Raw genomic sequence first — 26,349 nt, forward strand, 5'->3', positions numbered from 1 at the left:
TAATAGCTACAAGACACATGTGGCTCTTGAGCCCATGAGATGTAGCTGAACCAAACTGAGATGTGCTGTAAGTATAAAATACACACTGGATTTCGAAGACTTGGTGTGGGAAAAATAAGAATGTAAAATATCTCATTGATAATTTTTTATACTGATTAAATATTGAAACAATATTTTGCATATATTGGGTTAATTAGTACAGATTAATCTCACCTGTTTCTTTTTACTTTTTTAATATGATTAGTAGAAACTTTAAAAACTGCATGTGTGCTGGTTTCCCAGCTTCCTAATTGCTTCTCTTGGTCTAAACCACGTTCCACACAGCAATCAGAATGATTCTTTAAAATGTCAATCGAGGGCTTCCCTGGTGGCACAGTGGTTGAGAGTCCGCCTGCCGATGCAGGGGACACAGGTTCGTGCTCCGGTCCGGGAAGATCCCACATGCCGCGGGGCGGCTTGGCCCGTGAGCCATGGCCACTGAGCCTGCGCGTCCGGAGCCTGTGCTCCGCAACGGGAGAGGCCACAACAGTGAGAGGCCCGCGTACCGCAAAATGCTGGTGCAGTGGTTGGGAGTCCGCCTGCTAATACATGGGACACGGGTTCAAGCCCTGGTCCAGGAAGATCCCACATGCCACGGAGCGACTAAGCCCGTGTGCCACAACTACTTTGCCTGTGCTCTAGAGCCCGTGAGCCACAACTGCTGAAGCCCGCCCGCCTGGGGGCTGTGCTCCGCAACAAGAGAAGCCATCGCAGTGAGAAGCCCCTGCACCACATAAAATCGAATCATACGCAGTTGAGTCTCATTATTAGTGGTATATATGTTCTATAAAGTCGCTGCAACTTCTCAGCCATAAAAAAGAATGAAATATTGCCATTTGCAGAAACATGGATGGACCTAGAGATTGTCATATTAAGTGAAGTAAGTCAGAAAGAGAAAAACAAATAGATGATATCACTTATATGTGGAATCTAAATTATGACATAAATCGGGAACTCCCTGGCGGTCCAGGGGTTAGGACTCCGTGCTTTCACTGCCAAGGGCGTGGTTTCAATCACTGGCCAGGGAACTAAGATCCTGCAAGCCACATGGCACGGCCAAAAATAAATAAATAACTAGTTAAAAAATAAAATAAAATATGACACAAATGAACTTACAAAGCAGAAACAGACTTACAGACATAGATAACTCAGACTCATGGTTACTAAAGGGTAAAGGAGTGGGGAGGATAAATTAGGAGCTTGGGATTAGCATATAAAAACTACTATATATATTGAATAAAACAGATAACAAGGTTCTATAGCACAGGGAACTATATTCAATATCTTGTAATAAACCATAATGGGAAAGAATATGAAAAAGAAAAAATATATATGTATAACTAAATCACTTCGTCATACACCAGAAACAAACACAAGATTATAAATCAAGTACACTTCAATTAAAAAAAAAAAAGTTGTGGGCTTCCCTGGTGGCACAGCGGTTGAGAGTCTGCCTGCCGATGCAGGGTACGCGGGTTCGTGCCCCGGTCCCGGAAGATCCCACATGCCGCGGAGCGGCTGGGCCCGTGAGCCATGGCCGCTGAGCCTGCGCGTCCGGAGCCTGTGCTCTGCAACGGGAGAGGCCACAACAGTGAAAGGCTCACGGCGGTCCAGTGGTTAGGATTCAGCGCTTTCACTGTGGTGGCCTGGGTTCAATCCTTGGTCGGGAAACTAAGATCCTGTGAGCCACACGTTGTGGCCTTAAAAAAAAAAAAGGAAAGGAGGAATATCATTTGGATAAATTAAAAAATGACCAAAGGCTTAAATGTTAACAATAAACTATAACTAAATCCCTTACTAGGCTGATTAAGAAAAAATAAAAATTATTTTTTAAAAAAAGTCACTGCAAACACTGAAATAGTGAACAGTGAACCACTCACTGCTCCAGGGGAAATGCATGGTAAGGTTCCTGCCAGCCACTGGTCATAACATTTGTATCAACTAATTAATACATAACCATATTTGAGTGTTTCTGTTTTAAAACAACTTATTTAATATATATTATTGGTTCAGTAACATTGAACTCAAGGCCAAGGGCACTATAACTCACACAGGCACAGTTGATCTAACACAGGTACTTTCTGTGTAAGGCACATCACAGCTTTCTCATGCTCACTGAACACTGGACAGCGCTTCAACACCATGCTTGGGGGGCCATTTCAAACAGCAAAACCAACCCAAGGAACAAAACTGCAAAAAACATGGCATTAAAAATGCCCACTAACACTTGTTAACAGTATGAGAGCTGAAAGGAAAAGGCGGAGTGTTGTCTCATTTAAGCTCTGCTTGGAACCGCCACATCAGGCAACTAAAATCTTTCCACCTGGTCATGTCCACATAATGTCCAGCGCCTAAACCCAATAGATATTTGTGGAATAAACGAACAAATGCGCCTGAAAGGAAGAAAGGTGCGCCTAGCTCTGGTGGATACCCGGGGTCTGGCGAGCCGGGAGGGAGACCTAGCAGAGCCTCCCTTGATTGCTCCCTCACCTGACAAAGACCCCACGCCCTGTCACGTGCCTCGCGTGGGCCGAAGGGCTCCCGCTCTCGTGAAGTCACCAGGGCTAGTCACGTGCCGCCTCGAGGCCCCGCCCCTGCACTGACCTCATGGCCCCTCCTCTGACCGCATGGTTCCACCCCTCGCTGTGACGCCACGGGTCTCGGCCCTGCTCCAAAGTCTACCCGCCTCCTTCTGACAGACGCGCGACTGCAAGCTGCGGAGGCGGCTGTTCTTGCTGCTGCGGCCGCCGCGGCGACGGTGAGTCGCCTCGACCATTCTAGACGGCTTCCCGCGGAGACTCCTGGGAGCAGGGCTGGGTACTGGCGGCCAGTGCGGGGACGGGTAAGACCTCGTACCTCGCAGCCCCCTCCCTGCCCCCGCCTGCGGCGCCCGCGCGGTGCACGCCGGGCACTGTGGTCCCGCTGGCCCGCGGAGCGCGTTTCGGGCACCCGGACGGACTACATCTCCCAGAGGCGTTTGGGCGGACGGGGGGGTGGTGTGCGCGCAAAGCCCCGCGGGGCTGAGGGTCTTGTCCTCCGAGCGCTTGGACCCGGGCTGTCTCGGCGTTCGCTCGGCCTTGGGCTGCCGGCCTCTCGAGGTAAAGGGACCACGGGGGCGGCGCAGCGGGCCGGTCGCCTCCTCCCAGGATGCTGATGCGATCCAGAGCAGCCTTGGGGTTTTGACGTCGTACCGTCGCTGGGTTGGCCGGCCACCCGCGGGGCTGCGGTGACAGCTTAGCCAGGCTTCGGCAGGCGGCGGGCTTGGTGCCCCGAGGGCTGCCGGTCCGCTCGTCGGATCCCGCTATCACGCCTCCCACATCCTCTGCAGGGAAGGTTGGGGAAGTACCATCCCCGGTTTTCCGCAGGGGCTGTTTCTTCAAGGAGGGGGGGTCGGGAGGAGGGTCCCGGCGACAAAGAAGCTTCTGCTGAGCTCCGTGGTGACCTTGGCAGGCCAGGCGGGCCCTGCGCGGCTCTCCCTCCCCCGCCCGCCCTGGTTTGCCTACATCTGTAAATCTCTGCGCCCACTCTCGACCGTACACGCCGGTGCCGAGGGTGGAGGCAGTGACCTGGCCTATCTTTGGGCCCAACCTCATACCATCGATGACTTTGGTGTAGTTGAACTCACAGCGTCATGCGAGCCCGGGTTTGGGCACTTGACTTATTTAAGGGTATGCGTGTTTTTGCTTTCCTCTAAATGTTCCCAGGAGGCCTTTCAACAGGTGTCAGGTAAGGAGCAAGAGGCTGTAAGTTTCTCCAGTATGGGCCTAAGATCCTCTGCATCAGAGACATCGGGACCCTCGTTAAAAGGGCCGATTCCGGGGACCCACCCCCAGAGGTTCAGATGTAGCAGTTATGAGATGTGCCCCAGGAGTTTACTTAATAAGTTCCACAGATAATTCTCGGGCTCATTTGGGGTTGAGAACCTTGGTCTTAGTGTGAGGAGGATGGAAGACCTTGAGCATAGCGTTTATACCAGTTTCGTGTGTGTCCTGTGGACTGCTGGGCAGGGCAGTGCCTAGCAAGTGTGACCTTGCTCCTCCGTGCTTTGTTTCTTCCCTCAGAGCTGATCTAAGAGTCTGGTGGGGAGAGGCACGCCAGCTCTGCCTTGCCCTCTGCCAAACGTTTAATTATGAAAAGTTTCAAACGTACAGGAAATGAAGAAATTCTACAGTGAATGCCACCTAGAAAGTCCAACATTTTATTGTACTTTATCACAAATCTAACCATCCAGCAGTCCATCTGATTATTTTGTTTTTATGTGTGTCAGAGTAAGTTGCAGATATCGGTCTATTCCCCCCTAAATAGTTAAACATGCATATTATTAATTAGTCTTAGAATTCTTGTTTTTTAACTGACTGCATATTTGAGAGTCATTCTCTCTGTCTCTCATCCCTGAGGAGCTGAGGACTTTGGAGGTTTTTCTATAGGATGGGCCTCTGGAACCAAGAAAGAGCTTTATATGTGCTCTTGCAAAGATTTGAAAACAGCAGGCCATGGTTCTAGAATCACCCTAAGAGCAAAAACATGGACTGTGTGACATAGAATGATACTTCAGGGAACAAAATTGTTTTGAGGGGGAACTGATGGGATGTGTCCTGATGGCCAGGTCGCCCCACATATTGCGTTGGCAGGGACTGATGTAAGTCGTCAGCTTGCAAGCCATTCCTGCTCTTTACACTATAAGCTTTCCCGGTTTGAATCTGCTGGTTTGGTGTGTTTTCTAAAGCCCTAAGGGCACAGGGCTTCCTAGCCCAGTGAACAAGCTCTGAGTCCCTTGGGCCCAGGTACTTTATTCCATAGCCACAGATACTAACCCTGACCCTCTTCAGTGGTCTGAAGGGGAGCGAAGGGACAGGTCCTGTGAAAATTCGTCTCCACTTTCAGAAATACTATTCAAAGGGCACGAACGTATTTGTAGTCATATAGGACACAGTCAGGGAAGTGTGGCAGTTAAAGTCATGGCATCTTATATTGATGTCTCTACCCTTACGAGGAGGAAGGCAGTTGTGCCAGTGAGAAGGCAGCATGCAGTGGGAGCTCGGCCCTTAGTGGGGAGGAGAGAGGAGGAGAGCCAGGCTGGCAGTGGTGGCATGAGGCTTATTGTGCCCCACAAAGGGACTTGGAAGTGGAGTGCACAGAATGGAAATGTGCCAGTTTCTAGGATCCCACAAAGGTCTTCGTTCTCTCTTCTCTGCACAGTCAGGACTCTCCCAGACACATCTCCCCTGGAGGTGGTAGAGGCTGCAATGCAACTTAGTGCTGCAGGGGACAGGGGGCACCTGGCCTGGGACCTGTGGCAGCAGAGCCTCTCGCCCTGAGAGGGCCCTGCAGACCACGCTAGAGGCCTTTTTGTCGCTTCCAAGCTGTGTGACAAGTCATTTGCCCTTCCAGACCCTCAATTGCTGCATCTGTGGTAGGTGAGGAGCAACACCCAGATGAAGGTCTGTCTCTGCTGTAAGCACTGAGAAGATTAGGGGCCCCTAATATTAGACGGAAGACAGCACGAAACTATGTAGTGCAGGGTAAGGAAGGCCAATGACGTTCTGATTCTTTCCATGAAAGCAGTTGTGATGTGTTTTTGGTAATGTTTGATCATTTTTCTAGAAAACATTTCTCATCACCTTTTTGGTACTCCTGATCTGTGGGTGCTGTGAGCTCCTGCGTGGTCTGTCCACTGGGTGATCCACACCATCAATTCTTACCACGAGGAGGTGTCCAGTAAAAATTGTGAAGGTGCTGGATACATAATGTGTTCAATAAGTGTTGATTCAGTCTAAACTCAGATCTGTTTCAGTGTCTGCTTTTCCTTCAAGGAGAAACAGAGGCCAGGAAAGGTGGAAGTAGGTAGGGAATGGCGGAAGGGTCTCCCTGGGTGGGGCTTGAGGAGAATTCTAACCTGTTATTACTTCAGGAAGACGTGAAACGGTTGTCACAGTTCTAATTAACATTAAGAGCAATAGTCTTACAAGTTGGGGAAACAGCAGGGAATGAAGTTTTGTCTGCAGTGTGTGCCTTTTGTATGTGCTTTGTTCCCACCAGGCAGAACTCTCACCTGTGTTTTGTCATTGCATGCAGTGTCAGCTCTGCAGATGCAGCTCAGGCACCTCTGAGTCTCACGGCTGAGGAAGCAGCCAGAATACCAAATGATGTGTCCAGGGTTGCCAAATAATGGCAGAGCAGAGCCCCAAACCCAGCTCTCCTGAGACAGCAGGGTTGAAGGGAAATGGGGGCTCCCCCGGCCCCCTTGTGCAAACTGCTCCCTGGACTCGACAGTGACTCAAGAAAGGGTTTCTTTTCTTGTCTGGATTTTTGGCACTCTCATCGGGAAGCCAGCACACTGCTTCTCGGCTGAGGCTGTGCTCTGGCCCAGTGGCTGTGGGTTAGGGACAGCATGGGAAGCCTTCCCTCACCGACCTGCTTATTCAACACACCTGTGCCAGGCACTGAGCTGGGTCCCAGGAAAATGAGGGGGAGAGTCCCAGTGTTCTCCAGTGGGGTGACAAGAGTGAGGGACAGAGGATCCCCACCGCAGGGAATTACAGGAGAGGCTCCATCTTCTGGAAAGAGGGTTTGGAGGCTGAAGGAAGGGTCGGTGGAAAGGTTCTTTGGTTGGGGCGGGATTTGGTTTGTTTGGGAAAGGGCGAGTTACACTCTTGGGTAGAGAGATCTGGAACACACGGCCAAGTCCAGACTTTTCCCCTTGAACCTTGACCAGTAAACCTTGACCTTGAACCTTGACCAGTAGATGAGTTCTGAGAGCTTTGTGAACCATGGCATTCGCAAGGCTTGCTGACAGGTCAGATTTTAAGGGGCAGAGACAATTCTGGAACATCTCTCAGACGTCCATCTTGGGGACAGGGGTACTGCTAACTGAAGCAGGGCCTGTGGGCTGGGGGACAGAGCTCCTGCCAGGGAGTTTCAACCAGGCTGTGTTATCATCCAACTGGTCAGCTGATATTTGATGTACTGCCTGGGGCTGTGGAGAGACTGGCCCCAAACACCACCCCTGCCCTCTGGGAGCTGCCGGTCTGCCTGGGGAGGCTGGGCCTTTGACCACAGTTCTTTCCCCCTTTCTCCTAGTGACTCTTGCTCCAGTTTTGGAACCCCTGCCCACCTCCTTGCAGGGCCTACCTAGGGCCCACCTGGTCCCTGAAGCCTTCCCAGGGCCCCCACCCACAGACCGCCCCCTCTCTCACCTGGAGCATCTGCTGTCACGTATTCTCATTTGGGTTTTGCTGAGTATCTTTTGCAAAATTTTTTCAAGTGTGAGCTGGCTTTCCAGCTGGATCTGCAGCTGCCTGAGGGCAGGGACCAGGGAGGTGAGTAGCCTCTATAGAGGGCCTATGAAATGTTGGCTGAATTAAAGAGTCAGGAATCAAGTCTTTTCAAACAGGTAGTCACTTGAAAGAAAGAATAAGCAAACAAACTTGGGTAGTGATGGCTCTGCTGAATAAAATTGGCTAATCCCAGAGCTAGAGGAATTCTGTGTTGCTCACATGACCACTTCTCAGCTCTGGCACTTGGGGCAGGCCTTGGTTTCTGTCCCCATGGAGGCAAGCTTAGGTGAGCTCGGGTCACCTGTCTACCTGCTTTGCCTGGGGAGTATGGGGGCCACACGGGGGCCCATTTCTCTGTGGTCCCAGTCACACTGGCCAAAAAGAACCTGTGCCCGCCGGAGGTGGGGGCCAAGCATTGTAGGGTTCAGGACTCTCAGGGACCCACGTTAGTGCCCAGGCACAGCACGGGAAGCCCTCCATCTCACTCCTGCCCAGCCACGGGCGTGTGGACATGCTCCAGGCCTCTGCGCGGAACTGCACTTCCCCAGGGCCTTTCCCCAGCCGTGTACATGGCTCGTGGCTCTCGCCTCACCTCTGTCCTGTTTTTACCTGAAGGTCCCCCACTCAGAGAAACCCTCGCTTCCCTGCTCCTCCTTCCTCCGTGGTACGCCTCACTGGCTGACATACAATGTATTTTACTAGTTTCTGTGTTTTACAGCCCCTCTCCCACTGGATTGTGACATGAAAACTGCTGTTTCCCCCATCTTCAGGGCCTAGATGTGTGCTGGCTGTTTGTGTGTTGAATAAAATCATGTATGTGTCTGCCCTTCAGCTGTCCCATCTCTCTACTGGCTGGTAAAGCCTTGAGGTGTAGGGCCCATGGTCTGTGTGTGCTCCATCCTCCCTGGGGCGGGGAACACAGATCTGCGTAGAGTTGAATTCCCTAGTGAATGTGCAGTGGTCAGGGCTGCAGTCAGCCAGTAGGGCAGAGGCCTCCGGTCCTGGTGCCCTGTGGAGGCCTTGGATGGCACCAGGGGAGGCATGCAGGAGCCCTCGTTCTGTTCCAGGAGAAAGGGAGGGACTGGTCAGCTCACTTCACTTGTTTCTCCTTTTGTCCTGGGTGCAGTGAAATCCATGTACGCTCACACAATGGAATTCCACTACGTGAAGCACTTTGTTGGGTGTTCAAGATTCTGCTTAAGCAAAATTTTGAGAAACATTTTGGAAAATGTGTGAGATAAGAGATGGGGCTGAGCCAGCTGCAGTGGGAAGGAGCACTGGTTTGAGACTCGCCTCTTGTCTGAGCAGCTGGGCCAGGCTCCCTGTCAGGGAGCAGCCGGAGGGCAGGCGCGGCCATCTTGCCCACTGTTAAATGCAGCACCGCGCCCAGGCCTGCCTTCATGGGTGCTTAGTAATGTCTGAAGACCAAACGTATGTCAGCTGAGACCTTGGACTTGGTGATCCCTAGAGACACTTGTGGCCTGAAAGGTGGCCTCTAGATGTACGAAACATAGAGAAATACGCACAGGGCCGAAAATAAGGCAACCCCAGATACAGCGTGAGCTCTCATTTCCTCAAAGAGAAGATCCAAAATAATTCTGTCCCAAATGGCACAAGCCAGCTCTTTGGGTCAGATGTCCATTTAGAGTGATATGAATTTAGTTCAAGTTCCATATACTGTTTCATGGAGTGTAATTTCACATGCTGATTAGATTTGTTCCCCACTCAGGTTTCCCAGGGCGCTTTTCCGGCTCTTCCCCTTCCCCTTTGTGGACATCATGTCCTTGTCCTGGACGCTAGCTCCTCTGGATTGTCAGTGTCAGTCGTGTGAGTGCCCCTTGCTACACGTAGGGGAGTTTCCGCTGGAGAGTATCCCTGTACTGTTGTGTGTTCTTGGGTTTTTTCGTCAGTTCTGTACGCAGCTTCTTACCGTGTGCCCCTTCACAGGGTGTTTACGGCACATCTAAGCATTGCAATTGTGAGGTCCTACCCCAGGAATAATTACTGGTCTGCTAGGTGTCTGCTGGCTTTGGGCTTCTTTCTTTTCACTGATTCCATCCAAGTGACCTCTAGAAGCGTGCCACACTGGACTGACTGCAGTTGCTGTTCTTCACCCAGCAGTGTTTAGTGTAAAAGAATTGAGACACTGCCTGCAACAGGAGGGACTTAAATGATGCAGAGGCGCTCCCTCCTTGTGCTCACGGAAAATGAGCAGTACCTACGGGACTCGGAGTTCATGAGGGCAGAAAGGCAAAGCCATTCTCTTGGGAGCATAGAGGTTCCCCCACCCCCAACGGAATGGGGGGACTTGGGCAAGGCTCAGCTGCAGGCTGAGTTCCTCTCCTGGGCCAGCAAGGCCAGCAGGCCTTTGTGTCCAAAATAAGACTCTCACAGCTGAATGGGGACCTTGTAGTGGCCACGTGGCTTGGCTGCACTTAAGGCCCTAGAGCTTTTTCCTGGATCAAGATGGTGTATCTTGATCTCAGATAACCAATTAAAGTAGAGTCAATCCAAAGACTGTCCATTTGTGTCAGCTCGCGTAGGTGGTGTAGTGGTGAGCATAGCTGCCTTCCATTTTGTGTCAGCTCAACAAAGGCAGAGTTAAGGACTTTTTCTTTTCAGGGTTCCACTTTGATTGCCTAAGGGATGGTTCTTTAGATTCATTGCATTTCTAAAATTAGTCAGCCTTCTGGTTACCAAGCCCTGCCTGTCCAGCAGGTGCAGATGACTTGTTTATCCACTCGTGGTTGCAGCTGCATCTGTTATCTGCCCTTTGCTCCTCATCCCCCTCCTGTCTGTACTTCCTTCTTCTGTGTCAACGGTAAAACATGCAGAATCCAAGCTGCTGAGCTTGGTCCTGCCTGGGAGGCGGCTCAGAGGGCAGGAGGAGACCTGTGTTCCCAGCGCCAGCTCCAGCTAGTGACCTCGGTCAAGCCCTGTGATGCTGTCCGTCTCAGTTCTGTCATGTGTCTGTTGGGATTTTCTCACCTGCCTCCTCTGCCAGGTGGCTTCCTGCTGGCTCTCCAGGCAGGGTCTCTGAGGCTAGAACTACCTTGGATGGCCTTTATGTCCCAGCTTCACAGGTCTAGACCCTCAATTTTACTGGAGCACTGGGAAGTGACTTGGTATAGAGAACTGACTTGTGTTACCAAATTCCTACAAAACTGAAGCAAAGACCACTCCAACTCATGAGAGGGGAACAGCCCAGTCCTTGGGTTTGCTCCTTGGAGCATTTCTTTCCCTACAGACAGAACTAGATTATGGTCAGAGGCACCTTTTCTGGACTGAGGAGGAATATACATAAATATAACACACTTACAGTGAGCATTTTGAGGAAGGAACCAACCAAAGGAGCTGCCTACCCTATAAAAACTAGAAACTACACAGAAATAAAAAGTTTCTGTATATGTGTGTCTGTGTGTGTGTGTGTGTGTGTGTATAAACAAATCATCCAAAATCTCACTATCCAGAAAAAACCACCCTTAACATTTGGTGTGTAATCTACATGTAAATACACACGTCTCTCTGAGAAGGGATCGCACTGTACATGCTACGTGGTGCTCTATCAAGTCCATCTTCCTACGTCAGTAAAGGTAGATCCACATCATTTTGAGGGAGTGAATATAGTTACATCGTATAGGTTAACCAGATGGGTAACTAGTCCCTTTGGTTGAACATCAAAACGTTGATATATAGAAACATTTTTACATGTGAACCTTTGCTCACGTGTTCATTTATTTCTAGGACAAATGCCTCGAAATGGAATTAATGTGTTAAAAAGAATGTACAGGAGTGGGATTGTCCTCCAGAAAAGTTGCATGAACCCACTCTGCTGTGGCCCAGGTGCCCTTGCCTCTGTCACGGGGAGTCAGAGTGGTGTGCCACGGCTCTGACCAGAATTCAGCATGATGTAAATTGTGCATTTATGATTGTCATCATCATCACAGTTCCTAGAAGCCTTACTACTTTTTAGCTTAGAACCATTCTTTGAGTCCTGTCTGCCTTTTGATTTTGCTTCTGATTAAGAGCAACCAATGTATTCTCTTTTCTGTTTTATTGTATACTTCCTTTTCCCACACTCTGCTTGTGTCTCCATAAATACAGCTATTTGTATTTATGCAAACCATGATTTGTGTTTATTGAACACTATGTGACAGGCTCTGAGCTGCGTGCTGTTCATCCATGACCTCATTTACGCCTCATCACAACTCGGTGGGTCAAGGACGGCTGCTGCCATTTCACAGATGAGAAAACTGAGACTCTGGAACATTAGGTGGCCAGATGGGTGGGACCTAGTGCCTGGGTGCCAGCAGGTGAGGAGTCTGCCCTTCCTGCTTGGCCTGTGACATCAGGACTCAAGCCTTCCCAGGGAAGGGCGTAGGCTGTGGTATTTGGGGCCATTGGCTTAGGCTGATGTATCAGCTCTGCTGAGCCATGATACTCATCAGGGAGAAGAGTGTAGGGCTGGGTGGGAGGAGAGCAGCCAGATGGGAGAACCAGATATACTTTCTGGTCCTTTCCATGTCTTTAGCTTGTTTTGAAGTGTTTAGAATTCCCAAGGCATCAGATACACCCAGGTTCCAGCGTTAAAATAAATGGTTTGCAGCCACCAGTGATGCTGAGGGAGGGATTGTCTCTCTTGTCCTGCCTGCATCTTTAAGGACAATGGAAAAGGGGCTGAGTTCAGGATTTCCAGTCCTCCAGGGCTGAACTTGGCCTCCTAGGGGCCTGCTCCGCAAGGCATTGTGAGCTAGAGGAAGCCAAGGCATGGGGAAGTCCTAATGGGAGCTTTTCAATGATGGACCACTTGTTTACATACCTTCAGGCCCAAGGAGCACTTTATTTTTAATGGTACTTGTTTTCCTTTCTTGTTAATAACTAACTGGAAATTTACCAATCACAAGTAGATTCTGGCTACCTTGGATTTGAGAATTACTGGAACACTAGCTTCTCTGTTTCTCTTTGATATTGAGGTCTGGCTGCATTTACTAGGAAACTCACAGTAACCCCAGGGAAAACAAGTTTGTTTCTCTCTCACTACAAGATAGGTGAGAGAAGTGGTCCATTCAGTGCTGGAATGGTGGTATCTCCATGGTCATCCAGGGCCTGGGCACCTTCAGTTGTCCTTAGCATGGTTTCCATTCCCGAGGTCACCTCGTGGTCAAGCATGGCTGCTAGGGCTGTCACATCCATCTTCCTGGCAGCAGGCAGGAGGAGGGCCTGAGGACATGGGCTCCATCTCCCTGCCGAGGTGGCTCCCTTTTAGCACCTTCCAACAAGAACATATGTCACTCTACTGTGACTCATTCGCCAGAACTTAGCCACATGGTCACATGACTGTAAGAAGGGCTGAGAACATCTTAGCAAAGATACTGCTGCCCTGAATAAAAATGGAGTTCTGTGGTCCAGGTGGGGAAACCGAGGCGTGGAGAGATTATATAGGGTCATACAATCCATCGGTGGCGCTCTTCAAATTTTACTGCCGGTCTAGAAAGGAAGTCAGTGTCTTTGTTCCTGAAGGCTGAGTTGAGGGGGTGGTGCATGGGGTGGGGGGTGGCTGCTCAGAGGAGAAGGGCCGGGGTGCTGCTCTGGGCTGCGTGGCCTGAGGTCCTTATCCTGCCTACTGGCCCAGGTCCTCTGTGGGGATCTGAGGTCTGTGCGCTGCAGGGCAGCCCCTGCACCTCGTACCTCTGAAACAGTCCTGAGGCTTGATGGCTCCAGGCTGCTGTCTGGCCACCCACACCGGGCGCAGCCTCCTTCCTGAGGCCTTGTGACTCACTGTCCTGCCACTGTCCCGTCCTCTCCTTTGCCTGCTAGTCTCATTGACCCCACCTCCTCCCCCCGGCTTACTTGGAGAGTTGCTCCCTGACCCCCGGAACGGGTCTGATCTTTCCGTACTTTCTTGTACACCACTGGTTTCACTGTGTACTTAGGTTTGGTGTTTCTGGTGTGTATTTGACTCCTGTCTCCCCCACTCAGTTGTGAGCTTCTGGAAGGGAGGGACCGAGCCGCTCACTCCCTGACACTTCCCAGCCTGTGCCCAGCACAAAGTAGGTGCTACACAATGATCAGCACCAACAGACGGTTGGTTATTCCCAGAGGAAGTGCCGTCCCCCTCCAAGGGCCTCTGTTAAGTGGCCACCAAACAGACTGTCCTTAAGCCCACCCCTGGGAACTTGGGAGAACAGGACGGTACGTGGCGTCGCCCAGGGCAGTGGCCATCCCTGGTGAATAAGCCCCCAGCCACAGGGACGCCTCACGCTGCCTGGTCCTTCATGGTCCACGCAGCCTCTACAGTGGGCAGGTGGGGTGTGGACGATGTGGGCCAGGCCCCCTTGCTCAGCAGGGGCTGAGTGTGCTCCCCTTCCCCCATCCTCTGGGTGGGCCCTAGGGGACCCCCCCCAGGGCACTTGGCTTTCACCCCGGGCCTCCACCCTTTGTGGAGCAGTGGGCGCCTCCTTGGTTCAGCAGATGCAAGGCTGTGGGCAAGGCGGAAAGCTGCCTTTCAGTTTCCCCAGCAAAGCCCAAAGCCCCCTCTGGCCAGACGCCTGGAACCTGCCTCCTGGGGACAGAGGAGCCCCTCTGAGGCCAGCTGGCATCCTGGTGCGATGGCTGCCGGAGGGTGGGGGGTGACTTCCTCTGGCGGGAGGCAGTGGGCAGGCCAGCCCGGCTGTGGGAAACTCGGCCCTGCAGCTGCTGCCACTAGGGTCTCGGGTGGATGCCAGGGTCTGGGCAGAGTGCCCTTCCTGGGGCATTGTAGCCCATGGAGCTCCAGGGCAGTCGCCTGGAAGGAGCGATGGCCCTTTAGAATGATTGCTGGTATCTCTTCCTTTCCAGAACTTGTCTTAGGGGCTCACAGAGCAGTTGGCCGCCACTTGGCCATGCTGCAGTGACCTCTTCTGGGCTGAGCCGCTCAGGCTGGGCTTGATTACCAGTACCCCGGGATCCTGGGGGAATGCACACCAGGATCCCCGCTCCTGTGGGAGCAGAAGCTGCCATAGCAGAGGCATCAGTGCCTGTTTTGTTTTCCTTCCCGTTGGAAGTTGTTCACAATAATTGACCACAATAGCAGGTGCCATTTATTCAGTGTTCTTGTGTGCTCGGTCTCAAGCTACTGCTCTGGGTGTTTTGCTTATTACGCTGTTTATTATAAAACTAGCTCCAACCCTGAGAGGTAGGCATGATTATCCCCATTTACAAACAAGAAACTGAGGCTCAGTGAGGTCACACAGCTGGAAAGTGGTGGAGCTGAGTCTGAACTAGTCTGATGCCTCCTTAAAGCCTTGCACGTTACAGCAAGCATGTTCCTGGGGTGGGGCCTCAGTGTGACAAACAGCTCAGAGACTCACCGGCGCAGTCCACTCTTGGTCCTGGGACTCTTGGTCCCTCTGGCCCTGACCATGCTCTGCCTGCAGGTAACTTCTTACCGGCTTGGGGGTTCCTCTAGCCCGGCAGCTCTCAAAAGGGTGATGTGCAGTCTCCTGGAGGCTTCCTGAGACCTTCCAGGGGCTGAAGGTCAGAACTATGTTTATAAGGACACCAAGACGTTATTGGTTATATTGCCTTTTTCATTGTGTTGGCATTAGCATTGGCGGTGCAACAGTAGCAGGGCTTAGCTCTGCTCCAGGCGTGGCACCCAGCTGTGCTAGTCATTGTTGTGGTTGTGTTCACGCCTGTTTCATTTAAGAAAAAGCAGTAAAAATTATTGAGTTTATTATCTGGACCCTTGAGTACACATTTTTTTAATGTTTTGTGTTGTGATGAAAGGACGCACATGAAGCATGCTGGAGACCTCAAGGGGAAGCATGTGTGCAGCTGTTTGAGCTGTGAGCTGAACTAGCATTTTCATGGAGCTCCATATTTATTTAAAACAACAACTGACACACAGACTATGGTTATTCAGACTTAGGGATTTAGCAGACATTTTCTTGAAAATGAACAAAGTGAGCCTGCTAATTCAAGGAAAACAACTGACCTTTTATTTTTGTATAAGTTGCCAATGATAAATTTGTTACTGTTTCCAATGATAAAATTTGAGCTTTCAAATGAAAATGTCAGAATTTTGGAAAACTTGTATCTGCCACCGTGAGGTTGACAGCTTCCCAGTAGTTAAAGACTTTTCTGAGGGGGTTGGTGGTGATAGTAACAATGTGATTTTTTGGAGGGAGGCATATCTTATAATGAGATGTGTTAACATTGCTAGATCTACATAATCAGGGCTCATAATCGTGGACCATTATTTTCCAAATAACCTATGCATGCTGTTATAAAACGGGGCATGTGTAAAAGATCCATTCCAAATACAAGGTAGCCCAATGATTTTCAATATAATAGGAAAAATTTGTTGTTAAAGATTCAGATTCCATATTGCAACTAACCTTTAAGAAGCTACTACCACCTGTCAGGTTTGGGTGTAGCGTTGAAGAATATCCACAATTAGCTGAGAAGACTATTCAGATACCTTTCCCTTTTCCAGCTACTTACTGTGGGAGGCTGGATTTTCTCATACTTTAACCAAAACATCACAACAGATTGGATGGAGAAGAAGATATGAGCATCCAGCTGCCTTCTCTTAAGCCAGACTTTTTTATTTTATTGAAGTATAGTTGATTTACAATGTTGTGTTAATTTCTGCCATACAACAGTTTCAGTTATATATTAATTCTTTTTCATATTCTTTTCTATTATGGTTTATGACAGGATATTGAATATAGTTCCCCATGCCATACAGCAGGACCTTGTTGTTGATCCATCCTTTATATAATAGTTTGCATCTGCTAATCCCAAACTCTCAGTCCTTCCCTCCCCACCCCCGCCCCCACCCTGCTTGGCAACCACAAGTGTTCTCTATGTCTATGAGTCTGTGTTTCATAGGTAAGTTCATTTGTGTCATATTTTAGGTTCCACATATAATTGATATCATATAGTGTTTATCTTTCTATTTGACTTAGTATGATAATCTCTAGGTCCCTCCATGTTGCTGCAAATGGCATTATTTCATTTTTAAAAAAATTTTATTTATTTTTGGCTGCATTGGGACTTCGTTGCTGTGCACAGGCTTTCTCTAGTTGTGGCGAGTGGGGACTATTCTTCATTGCGGTGCACGGGCTTCTCATTGTGGTGGCTTTTCTTGCAGAGCACAAGCTCTAGGTGTGCAGGCTTTAGTAGTGTGGCACGTGGGCTCAGTAGTTGTGGCTTGCAGGCTCTAGAGCACAGGCTCAGTAGTTGTGGCACGTGGGCTTAGTTGCTCCGTGGCATGTGCGATCTTCCCGGACCAGGGCTCGAACCTGTGTACCCTGCATTGGCAGGCAGGTTCTTAACCACTGTGCCACCAGGGAAGTCCCTCATTCTTTTTTATGGCTGAGTAATATTCCATTGTGTATATGTACCACATCTTCTTTATCCATTCATCTGCTGATGGACATTTAGGTTGTTTCCATGTCTTGGCTGTTGTGAATAGTGCTATGAACATAGGCGTGCATGTATTGTTTTGAATTATAGTTTTGTCCAGATATATACCCAGGAATGGAATTGCTGGATCATATGGCAGCTCTATTTTTTGTTTTTTGAGGAACCTCCGTATTATTTTCCATAGTGGCTGCACCAATTTACATTCCCACCAGCAGTGTAGGAGGGCTCCCTTTTCTCCACATCCTCTCTAGCATTTGTTATTTGTAGACTTTTTAACGATAAGCCAGACTTTTAAAGGGTTTGCAAAAATGTAAAACAATGTCCATCTTCTTATTAAATTTGTTTTGGAAAGTAGTTATTTTAAAATTTTATTTATGTTAACATGTAATAAGTTAATCTTTTTAATGAATAAATACTTTTAACAATTCCTTATTTTTTATTTCTAGTAAGGTAAGTATTGATATATATAACTCACACAATCTTTTGGAGTCCTCAATAATTGAGTGTAAAGGGGCTCTGAGACCAAAAAGTTTGAGAACCGCTGCTCTAGCAGACCCTGGGGGAAAACTGATGTCAGAAAGTCCTCCTTCTGGGTGCGTCCTCTCCCTTCATCTCTGTCTCGTCCCCCACATCTGTCCTCAATCCTCCAGGAACCTGCACTCATGTACAGATGCGTCTCAGCTCCACACTGCCCTCCCTGCCCTCCCAGTCCTCCTCCAGAAGGCAGTGTGGGTGTGTTTCCTCAGCAGAGACTGTCTGGGGTGGGGGGACCGGGGACAGGGTTGGCACCCCCATGGTGGTGTGCAGGACAGCTTAGACTGACTGCAGAATGGAGTTTGCAGCAGCGGCTGAGCCAGTGAGGGGTGTATCCTGCTGGCCCGGGCCCAGGCCCTCCCAGCTCCCCCGGGGAGCCACCTGGGCCACCTCAGGCTGCTGCCAGTTGGCCAGGCTCTGGCCCTGGATCAACAGCAGCGCTCTCCACAGGGCACAGTGAGTAGCTGGGAGCAGAGCAGAACGCCAGAGCCGTTTCCCAGGGCCAGGAGGTCTTGTGCTTTTAACTCCACTAGGGGACATGGGGAGACCTGGCTTTGCAGAAAGTGCCCGGCCCTGTGTCCTACCCCAGAGGCCCAGTGCCTGCTGCTCTGGGGAAGGTGAGATGAGATTGCAGTAGGGGGTGGGTCCAAAGACAGACAGACGTGGAGACAGGCTTCATCTCACTTTAGGGTGACCGGAATAATTCCCTCCTACATAAGAGCACAGGGGGTGCTAGGCTGTGTTGGTTGTGGGGGCAGAGGCCAGATGTGGCTTTTAAGTGGCCCCATTCCATCCCCTGGTGAAACAGGGTGCAGGCCCTCCCTCTCCTCTTTCCCATGTAGGGGATGATGGTCCCAGAGCTTCTGGACACCCCCTTGTCCCTTGGTCCATCCTCGGCTCCTGAGGAAGCTGTGGGCTCATGGCGTGGATCAGAGTCCCAACAGCGCCTTCTCAGCTTGCCAGCCACGCGCCCCACGCTGCCTCCCTGCCCTGTGGCCATAGTCAAGACATTCCTTTCAGGCTAGGCCTCAACCTGAAAATGCAGTGGAGGGGACACTGATCTCCTTTGTCAGTTCCATCTTCGGGGCCCCGTGACAGGTGCCCTAGGAATCCAGCCTCTGCCGTGCACACATTTCCAGCTCCTGCTTAGTTCCAGCCCAGACTTCAGCTTTTCGAAAGTGCTCTGTCTCCCAAGGCCGGTGGCTTCTAAAGTAGGAGCCGTCAGGGCTGGGGCAGCGGCACTTCGCTTTCATCCAGGGTGAAGTGGAAATTCCCCAGCATCCCCAAAACTGCCGGAAATCAGGTAAGCAGGAATTTAAGGCTCCTTAAATAGGAAATCCATGAAGCCTGTGGCAGAGTATAGTCAGCTCCCAGGTCTTGGGCACCCTGCTCTGCACCTTACACCCACGTGCTGCTGGGGTCAGTGCCTTGGCTGACCAACTGCTAAGCGGTCAGCTGGATCTCTAGCTCTCTTCTCAGAGAATCTGTATTTTATCAGTACTATGACTGGGTAATACCTCTGCATCCACCAAGTCCAGAGGGCATAAAGGGGTGTGCTGTGTAACGTCCTCTGGGCCCCCTGGGAGCTCCTGTTTGGTTTATGATAAACTCGTGACGGCTTTCAGACAACTCTGTTTCTTCACAGTCTGTAGCTACAATATCTAAACAGGAGGCTGAGAGGCCTGTCTCGGGGTTCAGGGGCTGCACGTTGGCTTCATCAAGCTCCCAGGACCATGGGCCTCCCTCTCCTCTGTTGGGAACTTGCTGCCCTTCCTGAGCCTCTTTTAACGGATGCTCCAGCACCTGCCCAACAGTGAAGTTGCCGGGGCTGTGATATCAGATTCCACGCTTGCACTTGTAGCTTAACTTGAGCAGTGTGCGTTTTTATTGGAAAACTGTTCTTTTGGACATGTGCCTTTTTTTTTTTTTAAGATTATTGCATTCTTGAGGTTTTTGATTACACCTTGGACAATGCAGTTTTGTGGGAACACACACATTTGATTTTATATTGGGAAGCACTAGGGGAACTGGGGTTTGAATTCCTGAAATCTTCATGAGCCATTTTTCAGAAACCTCTCTTTCGTATTGGAGGGGCCTGCCCCCCAGTCTCTGCCACAGTTCAGGAAGGCAGCTGCATCGTGGGTGTGGGTGTGGAGGGGAGGAGAGGAGACAGGAGCAGCTGGGCCGTGGTGTAGTCAGGGCCTGGAGTGTAATGAGTGTCCTGCAGCAGTGCCTGCTCTAGGTTCTGCTGGACACCAGGGGAGGCCTCTGCCCTGTGTGCAGGGCTTATGCCATCATTATGATGGTGGGATTCCAGAGTGAATTCTTGCGCTCTAGATGATGGAATTAGATCCAGAGATTTTGGTGACAAGGCAGGCCACGCCTGCATCCTCTGAAGTGTGTGTGTGTGCCTGCTCCCCAGACATGGAGGGGCTAGTTCCTCCCTCTTAAACCCAAAGGTGCTCAAGCGCCTTGCCAAGCACAGTGCAGCTCTTCCCGGCCTGCTTAGCGACTCAGGACCCGCCAGTTTCCTGGTAAGCCACCCCCACAGGCATCCCTGATGGGCGGAGCATGGCAGTTTGCAGCAGGTGCCAGCCCAGGTTCTAACAGACTCAGCATATTAGAGTTTTCTGAAGACTCGAGTCAAGCCCCTTAAGGAAAGCTGCCTTTTTCTCCCATCGGGGTGGCTGTGGCCACTGGCAGTGGCCTGGGCAAGGGACCTCAGGCCCAGCATGCACAGCCAGTGCCCCTGGACAGGGACCTTCTGTGACGTCCTCTAGAGGCTCTGCTGTTTACTGTTCTTGACCCTGTGCTATGAGGAGTCACCTGCAGGTGGGGGTGGAAGAGTCACACCAGGGTCCTAGGCTTGGCTCAGCCTCTAATAAGCCATGGGACCTCAGACAGGTCCTGTCTTTCCTTGGCCTCCATGTCTTCAAAGGATAATTATAAGCAGCAACTCACAAGAGCTGGCATATAATTGATAAGCATTTGGGAAGATGTCCTCCCTCTTAGTGATCAAAGAAGTAAACATAACCAAGTGTCATCTTAACATTACAAATCATAATAACAGTAGTATTCAGAGTTTGCACTGTAAATCAGCATCATCCTTCACAGAAGGCATAAAATGTCCATACCCTTTGACCTAATAATCTCACTTCTGACAGGTTTAGCCCAAGGAAATAATCCAAGAAAGGGAAAGAGCATTAGCCAAAGGTGTTCCAGTTTTTTATGAAATAAGGAGCATTCTAAATGCTTTAATAGGGATTGGTCATGTAAACAGTGATGGGCCCATTTTTGGAAATATTAAAATCTATGGTCATGGAGTCTTGCAAGATGGGAGTAAATATATGTGACACAATGTTAAAAGGATTTAAAACTTTGTCACAATGGCAACTATATAAAAATATAGGTGCCTATACATACAGACTGGCAGGGACATGCAGAGACTGGCTGCATTAGGGTGATAAGGTTGGGCAATTTTGTTTTCTTTCAGTTTAATAGGTTTTATTGACATACAATAATCCACATACCGTACGATTTCCCCATTTAAAGTGTGCAATTTGGGGACTTCCCTGGTGGTCCAGTGGTTAACACTCCGTGCTTCCAATGCAGGGGGCACAGGTTTAATCCCTGGTCAGGGAGCTAAGATTCCGCATGCCGCAGGGCGTGGCCAAAAAATTAAAATATTTTAAATAATTGTGTGCAATTCAGTGGTTTTTAGTATATTCACAGAATTGTGCAACCATCATTACAGTTTTACAATATTTTCATCATCCCTAAAGGAACTCCGTAATTGCTGTTCTATGGCCAGCCCCCCAAACCCCTGGAAACCACGAATCTGCTTTCTGCCCCTATGGATTTACCTGTTCCAGACATTTTATATACGGAATCATATAATATGTGGTCCTTTATGTCTGGCTTCTTTCACTGAGCATAATGTTTTCAAGGGTCATCCAGGTTGTAGCTGTGTCAGTACTTCATCTCTTTTCATGGCTGAATTAATATTCTACTGTATGGAAATATATATATATTTATATCCAGTTTGTTTATCCATTTATCAGTTGATGGACACGAGTTGTTTACACTTTTTAGCTGTTATGAATAATTCTGCTATGAACATTCTTGTACTAGTTTTTGTATGGACATGAGTTTTCAATTCTTTTGGGTATATACCTAGGAGCAGAATTGCTGGGTCATGTGGTAACTCTATTTTAACCTTTTGAAGAACTGCCAGACTGTTTTCCAGAGCGGCTACACCAGCCATGTGGGGGGTTCCAGTTTCTCTACATGATACTTGTTATTGTCCTTTTCATTTTAGCCATCCTGGTGGGTAGGAAATGGTACCTTGTAGTTTGGATTTGCATTTTCCTTTTGGCTAACCATATTCAGGTTCTTTTCATGTGCTTATTGGGCATTTGTTTATCTTTGGAGAAATGTATGTTCAGATCCTTTTGCCCATTTAAAAAAATTGGGTTATCTTTTTTGTTAATGAATTAGAAGAGTTCTTTATATATTCTAAATGGTACAGGTCCCTGAAAAGATACATTATTTGTAAAAATTTTCCTCCACTGTGTGGGTTGTCTTCCCACTTTCTTGATGGTATCCTTAGAAGCACAAGTTTTAAATTTTGATGAAATCAGTTGTATCTTTTTTCACTTTTGTTGCTTGGACTCAGTTCCTCTGGCCCTGCCACTAATGTGTTAAATTTAATATTTAAACTTACTGACTCCAGGCTCCCTCTCCCCTGGCAGGATTGTTTGGGGCCCTCCATCCCCACATGGTTCTGAACTTAACACTGATGGGCTCTAGGAGGGAGCTATACTAGGAGACTTGCTTTCACTGTATATATTCTTTATACTGTTTAGTTTTTTTTTCTAGTTCATATTATATCAGTTTAAAAAAATGAGTCTCACTTTAAAATGCTACTAATTTTTAGCCTTTTATGCTGCTGAATAGAGTGAAGGAAGTGTCTTACTAAAGGACACAGAATGCAGACTCAGGGGCGGGAGGATGGCCTGCTTCCCCTGCTTCTCCCCCAGTACCCGGCAGCAGGTGCTCAGTGGACCTTGTGAAGGAAATGACCAACACTACCTCCTTCCTTCTCGCCCCATCCACTCCCCGACCAAAACAGCGCTGCTGCTGTGGGGAGAAGCCCTTGGTTCTGATTCCTTCCCACAGGGCATGTGGACATGAGGGGGCTGCTGTGGGCCTGGTGGGGAGTGGACAGAGGACTGGCCGTGGCCCTGAGGAGACAGCAGCTGTGGGGAAGGGAAGGGGGGGCTGAGGAGTGGGTAGGGACACAGGACGGCGCTGAGCTGGGCAGCGGGGGAGACACCAGACATACAGTGCCGAGGGAGTGTGGCTGCGTGGGGCCAGGTGCCCAGGGCAGCCGCTGCTGAGGGCGCTACCTGTTCTCCCCCTGAAACAGCTCCCCAGAACCCTGTGTGTCTGCCCAGGCCGGCAGTAGAAGGAGCCTCACCTGCCTATCTCCTCTGAGTACCTGGGATTGGAGGTAAAAACTCTCCCAGACCCCCTCCCACAAGCAGGCCACAGTGCCCTGGCGTGGAGGCCAGCCTGGTGCTCCCTAAGTTGGAGGGGAGGAGAGGACCAGTGACCAGACTGCCCTGTGAGAAGCCCTAGATTAGGTTCCCAAGCTGCTGGGTTCTGTCCCCTTCCCAGGGCCACCCGACTGTCTGGCTTTCACAAAGGAAGTGTGGGTGACCCCTGAAGCTGGTAGTTTCTGGAGGTTGGAGGATGGTGGCTCTGGGCTGGGTTACCTAAGCAATGGTGGGGCGTCTCCAGGGCCTACAGGGAGCCCAGTGTGCTCTCTCGAAGGAATTGGTCCCAGCCCATCGCAAGCGTGGAGATTTATGGGGAGGGGAGTGAAAGGTGACCTGAGCCCCGGGGCAGGGGACACCTGCAGGAGCCACAGGAGGCCCTGTGTGCTTGGGCTCAGCAGGGGCGGCTCTGAGGATGACCACACACCTTGTGCTGCAGCCCCTCATCACAGACCAGTGCCTGACTGGCGGTGGGGGGCTGAGGGGGGCGGGCTGGGAGCATACTTTGCATCTCAGTTTGTCCTCCAGGGTCCAGGAGAAGCAGCAAAGATGTCGAATGAGCCGCCCCCTCCTTACCCTGGGGGCCCCACAGCCCCCCTTCTGGAAGAGAAAAGTGGAGCTCCACCCACCCCAGGTAGGGTTCAGCGCTTGATTGCTGTCTCCTGCCCTTTCCAGCTGCTAGGAGCTGGTGCCTGGAGCAGCCCTCCGCCGATGGCTGGAGCCGTCTGAGCTTCTTCTCCCTGTCTCTCTGTGTCACTCTCTGTCCAGGCCGCACCTCCCCAGCTGTGATGCAGCCCCCACCGGGCATGTCACTGCCCCCTGCAGACATTGGCCCCCCACCCTATGAGCCGCCGGGTCACCCAATGCCCCAGCCTAGCTTCATCCCCCCACATGTGAATGCAGACAGCACCTACATGCCTCCAGGTAAGCTGGAAAGGAATCCGCTTAGCCCAGCACTCAGCATGTCACCTGGGTTGCCAGCCAGCCTTTGCTGCGGGCGGGTAGTCTGTCTGTGTGGGTGTTTAAGGGTTGGGGGCTGATCGTGGGTCTGGACGGTGGACATGGGAAGGTGCCCTAGAACATGGTACAGGTTCTGTGGGCCAGAGGTGTCCTGGGCCCTGCCAGGGGAGGGCTGGCTCCTGGAGGTGCTGCCAGGAACCTGAGTCCATGGTGGAGGCCTGGGATCCTGCTCACCCAGCAGCTCTTCAGAGACTACACAGGCTGGAGAATCGGGCCCTGGTCAGGTGGGCTGGCCCCTGGCACCACAGTGCAAGACCTGATGCTGGTGGGGAGGAGAGGCTGATGAGAGACAAGGCTTTCCCTCCTGTGGTCAAGGTCCTTGAGCACAGCTCAGTCCCCTGTGTGTCAGAGGCAAGGGAGCCAACGCATCAAGCTAAGATTGAGGAGAGGTTAGACCTTGTTCCCAGCTCTCTGCCCTATCTGGCTGGGCCAAATAGCTTCTCTGTCTTGGTCCCCATGGGACAGGGAGCAGGAAAGGTTGGGAGAATGTCGATGGTTACTTTGGCCCAGGGCCTGGTCCCCAAGGCTTCACCCTATGTCCTTGGGTGCTGGGGGCCTCAGGGCTTTGTGCTCACCTCTCACATGGGGCAGGTGGCAAGGCAGTGATCTGTCTTTGCTCCATCTTCCGTGTCATTCCAGGTTTCTACCCTCCTCCAGGCCCCCATCCACCCATGGGCTACTACCCACCAGGGCCCTACCCACCAGGGCCTTACCCTGGCCCTGGGGGCCATACGGCCACGGTCCTGGTCCCTTCAGGGGCTGCCACCACAGTGACAGTGCTGCAGGGAGAGATCTTTGAGGGTGCGCCCGTGCAGACGGTGTGTCCCCACTGCCAGCAGGCCATCACCACCAAGATCTCCTACGAGATTGGCCTGATGAACTTCGTGCTGGGCTTCTTCTGCTGCTTCATGGGGTAGGTGGTATAGCGCTTGCTGGGTGGGGAGGCTGAGCGCACCCACCACCACGCTGGAGTAGGCCCCGGTCCTCGGCGCCTTTTCTTCAGGCCTCCCTGTCTCTCCCCATCTCCGATTCAGGTGTGACCTGGGCTGCTGCTTGATCCCCTGCCTCATCAACGACTTCAAGGATGTGACGCACACGTGCCCCAGCTGCAAAGCCTACATCTACACGTACAAGCGCCTCTGCTAACGGAGCCGGGACTGGACTCCCCACTGTCAGTCTGGCCCCCTGTGCTTTGCTCCCCGCGCTCAGTGGCTCGCTTCCCTGCTCCCACTTGGGGGTGGAAGCTGTTCCACCAGTCCGTCCCCTGGAAGTCTTGTCTTCTTCACCTTGCCCTTCCCTGAGCATCTGACTCTTTTGGCAAAAATTCTGTTGGATTTTAGGCCAAGGGTCAGCAAGTGGCAGGGGGATGGCACTGAGCTTGTGTGCTGCTGGTTTGCTTGGTGTTTGTGATCAGAAAGATAAGCAGGGAATGATCTCACATGGTCTCCCTGCTGGGGTCTCTTCTTGCATTTCTGAACCAGGTACAGGTTCGGTCCTGGGTCTTCCTGGGACCAAAAGCAGCCAGAGCAGTGGCTGGTTCCCTAGACCTGGGGCCTGCACTGGGGCCTAGCCTGTAGCCACAGTCATTTCTGATCTGCTGGGCTGAGAGTGGGGGATGGACCCAGGCAGGCCTGAGTTTGTTTTTGAAGTGCTAGAGGCAGGTATGATGGTCAGAAGGAATGACTCTGGCCCTCAGAACTCAGGAACTCTTAACAGTGCCCAGAAGCCACCTGGGATAATGTGGACACTGGCACACCTGCAGGCCATGGGGTAAGAGATTGGGCCCTAGCTTGCCAAGAAGGGACTCTCCTCTGGCCCCTGCCCAGCTCCCTTTCCAGCCACACCTCTGTGAACCCTGGTCTTTGCTAGGGCCAGAAGGAATGCCCAGGAGCCTAGCCCATCTGTGTATACCATGTCCTTGCTGCATGTGGGCACAACCTCTGTGGGGTGTGTCGCAGCTGGGACTAGAGGTGACAGAGAGGAGGGGCCTCCTTGCAGGCACACTCAGATCTGCAGTGCACTCTCCACGGATCCTCTTCCCAGTAAGCGCTGCGCCCTTTGCCCTGGCTGGCTTGCTGTCACCTGTCACTGTGCTCGCTCCAACAGCGGGCACTGCAGCAGGAGCAGCTGCAGCACTGGACGGGGGACAGGCTGGGGACGAGAAAGGAGCAGCCACAAGTGGCACAAGTGCCCTGGTGGACACCAGCCCTGCCCTGGGCCCACACTGTCTATTTCCTGAATGGTTTGTCTGTGAACTTGCTCACGTGGACCACTGTATCCTGCTGCCGCCCCTCTCCTGGTCTCGCACTGCCACTGCATGGCCTCCTGTCACTGTGAATCGTGGCTGGTCTCAGTTTATAGTTTCTCATTAAATTGGCCCTTTCACTCCCCTGCCCGAGGCCTCTGCTCTCTTGCCTGGCTTCCTTTTGCGAGGGAAAGAGGGTGGGGGGTTGAGTCCTCAGGGTGTCGGTGCTTATGCCAAACCGACTATCCAGGAACAACACTGCTAT

At 51.1% G+C, this 26,349-nt stretch overlaps 1 protein-coding gene across 6 annotated transcripts; it reads left to right on the forward strand.

Annotated features, from left to right (window-relative positions):
- The first annotated feature begins 2,698 nt into the window (after positions 1-2,698).
- CDIP1 (cell death inducing p53 target 1) lies at positions 2,699-26,234 on the forward strand. Of its 6 annotated transcripts, none has more exons than XM_022594767.3 (6): positions 2,750-2,881; positions 22,690-22,773; positions 23,348-23,453; positions 23,588-23,743; positions 24,479-24,752; positions 24,874-26,234. In XM_022594767.3, the coding sequence occupies exons 3-6, from the start codon at positions 23,369-23,371 to the stop codon at positions 24,983-24,985; spliced, it is 627 nt and encodes a 208-aa protein (XP_022450475.1). In that variant the 5' UTR covers positions 2,750-2,881; positions 22,690-22,773; positions 23,348-23,368; the 3' UTR covers positions 24,986-26,234. The 6 variants fall into 6 exon arrangements, with proteins under 6 accessions (XP_089752349.1, XP_022450475.1, XP_089752348.1 ...); XM_089896221.1 differs by lacking the exon at positions 2,750-2,881 and adding an exon at positions 3,087-3,137; XM_089896223.1 differs by lacking the exon at positions 22,690-22,773 and having other exon boundaries at positions 2,699-2,797.
- Positions 26,235-26,349: the final 115 nt, after the last annotated feature.

The sequence above is a fragment of the Delphinapterus leucas genome, chromosome 15 (assembly GCF_059928025.1).
Source record: "Delphinapterus leucas isolate spDelLeu-1000000601 "Yukka" chromosome 15, BTC_Dleu_Yukka2, whole genome shotgun sequence".
In the NCBI taxonomy this organism is placed as follows: domain Eukaryota; kingdom Metazoa; phylum Chordata; class Mammalia; order Artiodactyla; family Monodontidae; genus Delphinapterus; species Delphinapterus leucas.